Here is a 9,546-nt window from a genome sequence, read left to right as displayed (position 1 = left end):
TCCTTTTTTTTTAAATTTTTATAAAAACACAACTAGTAAATACATAAATAAAAAAGACTGCATTTAAAGGAATCGTGGTATCAAGAAAAGTCCTAGAGCTAGTGTTCTTTTTATATAGAGTCTCTCTGTGAAGAATTTTCTTTTTTACTGTATTTTTTTTTCTTTTGGGGAAGAAGTGAGAACGTGTTACTGATAGAAGTAAAGAGAAATAATGGCTGATAATAACAACAACAACAACAATAATAATAATGGGATTAGCTTGGAGGAAATCAAGAAAGAGAATGTTGATCTTGTAAGTTTTGTTTTTTGTTTTTTAAATCTTTAATCTTCTATACTGTTGTAGAAAGTGCTTTTGGGGAAGCACTTGTATTTATTGCGCTTGTAGTTGTAGTATTCTTGATATTTGAACCTATTCTTGATGCTGCATTGATGTTATAATATTTGTAAACCAAATACAACTGATTCAATTTTATGGGATTAGAAGGAAGTAGGGACTGTTGAGAAGAGCTCTTGCTTGAATTTGGTAGCAAAAATTCATTTTGATTGTGAAATATTTCAGTTCTGATGTTTAATAATTTTACCCGTGTTTATTTACAGGAGCGTATTCCGATTAATGAAGTATTCGAACAGTTAAAATGCACACGAGAAGGTTTGTCAAACGAGGAAGGGCAAAAGAGGCTCGTGATATTTGGTCCAAACAAGCTTGAAGAGAAAAAGGCATTTACTTCTTTATTTTAATTATTTTGTTGGGAAAATTTTCCTGTAGTTAAGTACTTAAGAGGGAACTAATGTGTTTAATCAATTCTCAATCAGGAAAGCAAGGTTCTAAAATTTTTGGGTTTTATGTGGAATCCGCTCTCGTGGGTCATGGAGATAGCAGCTATCATGGCCATTGCTTTGGCAAATGGAGGGGTAAGCCTCTCTCTGTCTATGTCAGTTAGCGCTTAAATAATTCTCGTTACTAGGCCTTTCAATGAACATTCTCTATTTTGGTGCATTTCAATTTGCAAAATGTAGGGCAAGCCGCCAGACTGGCAAGATTTCGTAGGTATAGTGGTGTTGCTTCTTATCAACTCCACTATAAGCTTCATAGAAGAAAACAATGCAGGCAATGCTGCAGCTGCACTTATGGCTGGTCTTGCTCCCCAAACAAAGGTACTTTTTAGATAGATACATGGCTATGTTGTTGCTGCTATTAGAGGTAAGATCCAAGTGTAGAAACTATTGTAGATACTCATAGTAAATGGGGTGTTAGTCTAACCTTGTTTAATGAGTTAAATGGACAAGTAGTACATTTCCTGCTTTTGTGGTTTTTCCGGGTTTAAATTTATTTGCTCTAGTGTTAATCTATGATTCATATTGTGTGTTGGGTAAATTTTTTTATGTTGTGTGCATACTATTGACTGAAGGTTTTGAGAGATGGAGCATGGAGAGAGCAAGAGGCTTCAATCTTGGTACCTGGAGATGTGATAAGCATCAAGTTGGGAGATATTATTCCAGCAGATGCTCGCCTCTTGGATGGGGATCCACTCAAGATTGACCAGTCTGCACTCACTGGTGAGTCTTTGCCTGTAACAAAAATGCCGGGTGATGAGGTCTTTTCTGGGTCTACCTGCAAGCAAGGTGAGATCGAGGCTGTTGTGATCGCCACTGGTGTGCACACCTTTTTTGGTAAAGCTGCTCATCTTGTTGACAGCACCAATCAAGAAGGGCATTTCCAAAAGGTACAATCTGGAGCTAATCAATAAGGTTTTCGTGGTTAAATTGTGAATTAAAGTGATTCTATTTATCAAGATCTGTGCATTAAATTTGGGTGCCATGTCCTTTTTTAGTCTGCAATAGAAATATGGTTTACATATGCTTGGTAATAGAATAAACTTCTGAAAACAAAGATTTGTATTTCAGTGTATGCTAATAGATCACTGTATCACTACCAAAATGTGCTGAATGATTGTTAGCCAGCTTTTGTTCATGTTTTTGCTTATTGCAATAAATATGATGTATCAGGTGCTGACAGCTATTGGAAACTTCTGCATATGCTCCATTGCGATAGGGATGGTCATAGAAATAATAGTCATGTATCCAATTCAGCACCGAGCATACAGGAATGGAATTGATAATCTTTTAGTGCTTCTTATTGGTGGGATTCCAATTGCTATGCCAACAGTGTTATCCGTGACTATGGCCATTGGGTCACACCGGCTTTCCCAGCAAGGTGCTATTACCAAGAGGATGACAGCTATTGAAGAGATGGCAGGGATGGATGTCCTCTGCAGTGACAAGACTGGGACTCTTACTCTGAACAAGCTTACAGTAGACAAGAACTTGGTTGAGGTTAGTGCTCAAACTAAAATGGGTATAAAAACATTGTTGGGGGTACGGTATGGTGAACAGATGAAGGATCCTTCACACCAGAACCAAAAGTTGTATGCTCAAGTAAAAGGAAGAAAGAAACAAGAATATGGTTAAATAGATTGACGCAACCTATAGTTGTAATATTTTGTTCAGTTATTGATCATTGAAGCAATCAATGAATTTTCAGGTATTTGTTAAGGATATGGACAAGGACACTGTGATTTTGTATGGGGCTAGGGCATCTAGGGTTGAAAATCAAGACGCTATTGATGCTTGTATTGTTGGAATGTTAGGAGACGCAAAGGAGGTATGTTATTCTTGAGACAAGTCTTTTGCTTTCATTTTTCCTCTGTCTTATCTGGTGGTTCAATTTAAGTCATTTTCTTCTATGGCTTGTTCCTTATGACCTGAGCTTTGGCAAATAACATCAAACTATTGAGATATGAGCAACTAGTATGATGTGATGTTATTGATGACAAGCTTTGGTAATGGAAAGAGTTTTAAGTTAGACATGTGTGCGAGGGTCTGAAAGTAAGTGAATGAGAGCTTAGTGCATTTACCACAGACATTGAAATAATTCTACTTGCATTTAACACAGACATTGTGCTATGCACTTGTATTTGTTTCAAATTTCTTGAACTGATTCCTCAAAACTTCTTTCTTTATAAATCTGGAACTCTGATTAGAGAAAAATTCTCTACGGTTCGTTGATGGTGGACCAAGCTATATTTGCCCCCACCATTCTTACGGAGTTCATCAAGCCTTGTTTTCTTATTATAACCTTCTATTTTCAAGGCCAGAGCAGGTATCACAGAGTTGCATTTCTTGCCCTTTAATCCAGTGGAGAAGCGTACGGCCATAACATACATCGACTCTGATGGCAGTTGGCACAGAATCAGCAAAGGTGCACCAGAGCAGGTAATGGATTAGTCAGCACATGTCCACAATGCTTTTTGCATTTTCAGCGATCTTTACTGTCCCTAATTTATGGGTGAAATATGTACTAGATCATTGAGCTATGCAACTTGCGGGAAGATGTAAGGAATAAAGCTCATACCATCATTGATAAGTTTGCTGATCGGGGACTAAGGTCTCTAGCTGTTGCTGAACAGGTTAGTTTATATGCTTTCCTAAGATAACTTTATCAAAATCATCAAGCAATGCCATATTACACATAGAAAACGTGACTCTGAAAATTGTTTTCTTTTGCAGTCAGTTCCAGAGAAAACCAAGGAGAGCCCTGGAGGACCTTGGCAATTTGTGGGTCTCTTGCCTCTCTTTGATCCTCCAAGGCATGACAGTGCAGAGACCATCCGCCGTGCCCTCAACCTTGGAGTCAATGTCAAGATGATAACTGGTGACCAGCTAGCGATTGCCAAGGAGACTGGTCGCAGGCTTGGTATGGGAACCAATATGTATCCTTCTTCTGCCCTCCTTGGCCAGATCAAGGATGAGAACATTTCTGCACTCCCAGTTGATGAGCTCATTGAGAAGGCGGATGGCTTTGCTGGAGTTTTCCCAGGTAATTAGTAAATCCTTTATTTTCTGTTTAAGTGTGAGCATAGTTTATAAATTTGGAAAGATAGCACGTGTAGCACGAATCAATTTGAAAGTAACAAATTGGTAAGATATGTAAATCTGAGAAGTGACAATAGCAGTATGTTAAAATTTTCATTTTCTGCTTGCTATTTCCCATAAATACTATGATATACCTCATCCTTGTACTTAACAAAATTATATTTTTGTTTTATGAAATTTGAATATTGTCACAATCCTAGTTATCTAACGTTTTAATTATTCAGAACACAAGTATGAGATTGTGAGGAAGCTGCAGGAAAGGAAGCATATCTGTGGGATGACTGGAGATGGTGTGAATGATGCTCCAGCGTTAAAAAAAGCAGACATTGGAATTGCAGTTGCTGATGCCACTGATGCAGCACGTGGTGCATCTGATATCGTTCTGACAGAGCCAGGATTGAGTGTGATTGTTAGTGCTGTCTTAACGAGCAGAGCTATTTTCCAGAGAATGAAGAACTACACAATTTATGCAGTTTCTATAACAATCCGTATTGTGCTGGGTTTTTTGCTCATTGCTCTCATCTGGAAGTTTGATTTCTCCCCATTCATGGTTCTGATCATCGCTATACTCAATGATGGAACAATCATGACCATTTCCAAAGACAGGGTGAAGCCGTCTCCTGTCCCTGACACATGGAAGCTCAAGGAGATCTTTGCCACTGGCATAGTCCTTGGCACATACCTGGCTGTCATGACTGTTCTTTTCTTCTGGGCTATACATAGTTCAACCTTCTTCTCAGTAAGAATCTGACATTAACCTTGCAAATAGTGCCTTTAATTGTATATATACATCGAAGACCTACAGTTTTCAATTGCTTTAGTTTCCTCTTTGCCTCAATGATGTAATGCAAGTTAAGTATATCTTGTTTTCGTTTGCAGGAAAAGTTTGGTGTAAGATCCATCAGAGACAGCCCACATGAGCTTACAGCTGCTGTGTACCTCCAAGTGAGCATTGTAAGCCAGGCACTCATCTTTGTTACTCGGTCCAGGAGCTGGTCTTTTCTTGAACGCCCTGGTCTTCTGCTTATTGCTGCTTTTATAATTGCACAATTGGTGAGTTTAAGAAATTTCATGTCACATTGCCGTCATTATTCACTTGCACTTCTACCAGAAATGACCTCATTAACTTTATCTCAGGTGGCTACCCTCATCGCTGTGTACGCTAATTTTGGATTTGCAAGAATCCATGGTATTGGGTGGGGATGGGTGGGAGTTATATGGCTCTACAGCATTGTCTTTTACATTCCACTGGATGTTCTTAAGTTCATCGTTCGATATGCTTTAACCGGGAAGGCCTGGGATAACCTACTGGAAAACAAGGTAATTGAATAATTTTCTACAAGAAAATGAATTTTGACTTCTCTAAAACTTTTAATCACGGTTCTGGTTCTTTGTATTGCCTCAACTACGAAGACTGCTTTCACAACAAAGAAGGATTATGGTAGAGGTGAGAGAGAGGCTCAATGGGCATTGGCTCAAAGAACCCTCCACGGACTGCACCCTCCAGAAACCTCAGAACTCCTCAATGACAAGAACAATTACAGGGAATTGTCTGAGATTGCTGAACAGGCAAAGAGGCGTGCTGAAGTTGCAAGGTGATGATCGCGGGAAGCTAATGTCATCTTTAGTGATTAACTATTTAAATTTAGAAATGTTGTAATTCTGTTTCCATTTACGTGATTACCAGGCTAAGGGAGCTTCATACACTCAAGGGACATGTTGAGTCTGTGGTGAAACTCAAGGGACTCGATATTGAGACCATTCAACAACACTACACTGTTTAAGTGAAAAAGATGGAAAAGTTTTGTTGGCAAAAAGCGATGAAAGATACAGGCCCAAAAAATTCGATAATGAAAATTCAGAATATATGTTCTTCTAGAAACAGTTTCTGTTTCCTCTTTCTCTCTGTGTTTTTTCTAAGAGGATGAAAGGGTTCAGAATGTTCCAGCAGAAGATCGACTTAGATGATGATCTAGGGCTGGAAAAAGTGATTCTTAGAATTACATTTCTATTCTTATGTTTAGTCTGCTTGTATTCTTGTTTCATTCTTTTCCAATCAAGATTCCCATTGAAAAAAAATCAACTCCAGTGTTTCTGTTCATGCTCTCATTGCCAGTTTTGTTACAATGCTTATAACGCGAATTCAGCTGCATAATTTGCTTTAGCTACCTATTTCAGTCAAGGGAAAATAAAGCACTCAAGGACTGGGATAGGAGCAGCATTTTTCACTCACGTTCGTAGTTTATAAATTGAAACAGGGAAAAGCTACAACTAAAATGAATGATGATAATGAAATCCACCATAGAACTTTGAATAATGACTGATATTGGATAGTAACACGACTGCCCATGCCACACTACTCATCTGAACTTCAGAGTAAAGTTTCAACAGTATCTAGGTGTTTCTTATGTTCATGCTTACAAGAACTACAGTAAAGATTTCAAGGCACTCAGAGTCCTTGCAAACTAGATATCACAACTGTGATTATTGTAAAAGAAACAATCATATTTAGTTTACACATGAATTAGCCAAGTAGACATTTACAATTTTGTATTTGCTTGGTTCTTTTTCCCAGCAACAAATTTGTCAAGAATTGATTATTTTTTTAGTTTTCTGATTGGAAAATAACCCAAATGCTCTAAGTACCACAATGCCCCTTCTGCTGCATGCTCTGCTGCTGTTTTTTTCTTGGACTGAGGGGCACCAAAGCATTCCAAAATGGTGTTCAAGGACTCTATTTCAAAAGTAACCTTGAAAGTGAACCTGTGAAAATATTTGGATTAGTAAGCGAACACAATAGGATATTCCTGCAATTTCCATGAACTAAAATAATAAGATTGTGCACATTCTGTCATTATAGTAGTTCACTTCCTTCCATTAACATGTATCAATCACAAATTAGTAGAGTTTGATATCAATTATTATGTGTTCGACAAAATAACCATCATACTATTGTACAATTTTCAGTCATTTTACCTGGAAAAGTCAAACCAGCGAAAAATTGGAAAGCCAGTTTTTAATATCAGATGTTGTACTTACAATTTCCTGTAGCAAGGGCCTTCCTCTTGGCAGCAATCAAACGAAGGGGGCTTCCAATGGTTTGCGGCACATATCTCATGCAATTTTGATTTCGCCGATACCTTATTTGGAGCACCTAGAAGAGTAGAAAAGGAAAAATAGAACTTAATGAGTGCCAATTCATCAGATTTGCACAGTTTTTATCATAAGCAACTTGATGGGAAAGTTGACTTCCAATGACTGCTTAAAAACTATAACTGAACAGGGTGTCTCTAAAATGCAGTTCTGGAAACCGGTTTCATCAAACTTTCTTATCAGCAGTTAAAGTCAATTATCACCAGATTTTTCTAGAGAAGAGAAGTACTTAACAATGCCAATTAGATTTTCAACAAACACTACTCAAATTAAATGATGGAGGTTGTACTATCACTTCACGAAGCACTACTCAACTTATTATTCAACTTTAAAACTAGAAAGTAGCGTGTCTATTCAATATTTAGTTATTTCCCAGAAAGTCAAGGACTGTTTTGTAGGAATAGACAAATTGTTTCTTTTTCTGATAAAACATCAAAAAATATGGACCTACTTGATAATTTACCCTAATTAAAAACTATATCGATTTCCATTTTCAATGCACTATGCAAGGGTGGAAGGCTGGAAGCTGCTAGAAATGACAAGTGTCCCGTTAAACTGAGCTGTCAATGCCCTTCATCATAAGAAATTAACAAAAAAAGGGAGAGAGAACAAAAAAAAAAGAAAAAAAAAAAGAGAACTCGAACCAGATAATACACGATTGCATTGAAACCCTCAATTCTTAGATCGGTACCTTCATTCTTTGATTCTTTTTCATAAAATCTATCATCTTCATAATCATATCCACTGGTTTCAATATTGTTGATGACGCTGCTGGTGCTGTTGGGATCTATGTGCTTTGTTAAACAAAATAAAGCATCATCATCCCCACTCTTCATCGTTTCTTCTTTTGGCATTTGCTTTGCAATTCTCCAGCTGGGTATCTCATAATTTACCTGAAAACAAATTAATAAATAAGTAAAAAAGAAAATGACAAATTTTTTTTTTTTTTTAAAAAAAGAATTACCTGGTGGCTTTTTGTGGAGGTGATTGAATATGGATCAATAGGAGGAAGGTTTTTGAGGTTGGGCTTGAATTTATTATTATTATGCGGGTATGAACCCGGGCTTCTCTTCTCCATCTTCATGAATATGATGCTTTTGAATATGGTGCAGTTTTATATATATATATATGTTCTTTTTTTTTTCAACTTTGATCAGCATATCTTTATATGAATACGACACGTGTTACTAAAAATTAACTGGTGGAGGAGAAGTGCCAACAACCTAATGCCATTTTTGTTTGTTTTTGGAGAATGATATTGTTACTTGTGGAGGCGTGGTTTTCCTTTCCTGGCTACCAGGACAGCCGGTCTTACAGCTTGGGAATTTAAATATTGGCTTTTCATTTTTTTTAAATGAGAATTGATCCAGTGTGACCCATCATGCACAGCACCAGGTATATTTTCATCAGTGGCCGCCAGGTCTCATGGATTGGTTCTCTCTAATAAGAACATGTCGTCTGTTGTCACGCGCTAGATCGAATGCGTTTTCAGATTTGTCAAATTACATTTTGAGCATGTCATGGTGGACGTTATTACAAATTCGTCAGTCTCAATAGTCAATACAATAATCATGACATTGGGTGTAGGGAACGTGAATAAAATTCATATTTATTTGACAAAATATAATTTGAGAATAAGAATAAAATGTGTGTATCCTACATAATTTGATAATAAGAAATGAAATTTTCATTCCCATGCTGGGTTAGGAATAGAGATTCTCATTCCTTGAATTGACTTTTATATTTCTCTAATTTTTTTATATTTTTTGAATTACCCTCGTTCAAATCACAATTAATTTAATTATTTTAAATATGATTATTATTAAATTTTATTAACTTTATTATTATTATTAATGTTATTATTATTTTTATTAATATTATCATTATTAACATTTTTTTATTATTATTAATTTTATTTTTTAATTAATATCATTTTTATAATAATATTTATACATGTATCTAGTTAATGAAAAATAACTATAATTAATAGTATTGTCTAACTATTAATTCATTATTAGTTTTTCTAATGAAAATATTAAATCCTTTATCTGTTTAAAAAAAATTACTTAATTATTTAGCATTATAAATTTTTTTACAGCCTTCTTTATAAAGAAAACAATAATGATTGAACCACAAATAGTTTTGAACAAACTAATGTACATGTATAAGCTAATGTAGCATGAATAGGTTAGGTGAAACATAATAACAATTATTCTTTTCAATTACGTGGACTTATGATAATTTTATATAACTAACCTTCTCATGCCACATTAGTTTATACACACTTGTTTGTACAAAGTGATTGTGACTTTATAATTACTCCAGGGATATTATCATTCGTATACCCTATAGATGTTCTGTTATAAAAAATACTACAACACTTTGAGGATGTATCAATCGTTCACCCTAAATTGACAAAAGTTATCTGTCGACCACCAAAACCATTAGCTATCGTTTGAA

The 9,546-nt window shown here is 35.9% G+C and overlaps 2 protein-coding genes across 3 annotated transcripts; one reads left to right on the top strand and one right to left on the bottom strand.

The window, feature by feature from the left end:
* Positions 1-813: 813 nt before the first annotated feature.
* On the top strand, positions 814-5,984 carry LOC102606981 (ATPase 9, plasma membrane-type). The gene is made up of 13 exons (XM_025102077.2): positions 814-912; positions 1,018-1,155; positions 1,410-1,724; positions 2,008-2,334; positions 2,543-2,662; positions 3,151-3,273; positions 3,363-3,467; positions 3,568-3,877; positions 4,158-4,672; positions 4,813-4,986; positions 5,071-5,253; positions 5,347-5,528; positions 5,621-5,984. Exons 1-13 carry the CDS (start codon positions 844-846, stop codon positions 5,715-5,717), a joined length of 2,658 nt encoding a protein of 885 aa, XP_024957845.2. The 5' UTR covers positions 814-843; the 3' UTR covers positions 5,718-5,984.
* A 239-nt stretch (positions 5,985-6,223) lies between these two features.
* LOC102622895 (ribonuclease 3-like protein 1) lies at positions 6,224-8,225 on the bottom strand. 2 transcript variants are annotated; one of them, XM_006465193.4, is made up of 4 exons: positions 8,051-8,225; positions 7,778-7,979; positions 6,973-7,093; positions 6,224-6,696 (listed from the first exon to the last, which is right to left on the bottom strand). In XM_006465193.4, the coding sequence occupies exons 1-4, from the start codon at positions 8,168-8,170 to the stop codon at positions 6,531-6,533; spliced, it is 609 nt and encodes a 202-aa protein (XP_006465256.3). In that variant the 5' UTR covers positions 8,171-8,225; the 3' UTR covers positions 6,224-6,530. The 2 variants fall into 2 exon arrangements, with proteins under 2 accessions (XP_006465256.3, XP_015385442.2); XM_015529956.3 differs by having other exon boundaries at positions 6,973-7,087; positions 8,051-8,214.
* Positions 8,226-9,546: the final 1,321 nt, after the last annotated feature.

The sequence above is a fragment of the Citrus sinensis genome, chromosome 7, assembly GCF_022201045.2.
Source record: "Citrus sinensis cultivar Valencia sweet orange chromosome 7, DVS_A1.0, whole genome shotgun sequence".
Taxonomy (NCBI): domain Eukaryota; kingdom Viridiplantae; phylum Streptophyta; class Magnoliopsida; order Sapindales; family Rutaceae; genus Citrus; species Citrus sinensis.
The sequence above is the reverse complement of the archived record's forward strand: the minus strand, read 5'-3'. Positions and strand labels throughout refer to the sequence as shown.

What these genes read in the sequence shown, in the direction of transcription:
- LOC102606981 (XM_025102077.2), top strand. Translation starts at nt 844, where the DNA reads ATGTGGAATCCGCTCTCGTGGGTCATGGAGATAGCAGCTATCATGGCC. An exon ending in GCAAAGGTGCACCAGAGCAG is followed by an intron (nt 3,274 to 3,362) that starts GTAATGGATTAG and finishes AATATGTACTAG; the next exon opens with ATCATTGAGCTATGCAACTT. An exon ending in CTTTGCTGGAGTTTTCCCAG is followed by an intron (nt 3,878 to 4,157) that starts GTAATTAGTAAA and finishes TTAATTATTCAG; the next exon opens with AACACAAGTATGAGATTGTG.
- LOC102622895 (XM_006465193.4), bottom strand. Translation starts at nt 8,170, where the DNA reads ATGAAGATGGAGAAGAGAAGCCCGGGTTCATACCCGCATAATAATAAT. An exon ending in CCTCCACAAAAAGCCACCAG is followed by an intron (nt 7,980 to 8,050) that starts GTAATTCTTTTT and finishes ATTTGTTTTCAG; the next exon opens with GTAAATTATGAGATACCCAG. An exon ending in GGCCCTTGCTACAGGAAATT is followed by an intron (nt 6,697 to 6,972) that starts GTAAGTACAACA and finishes ATATTTTCACAG; the next exon opens with GTTCACTTTCAAGGTTACTT.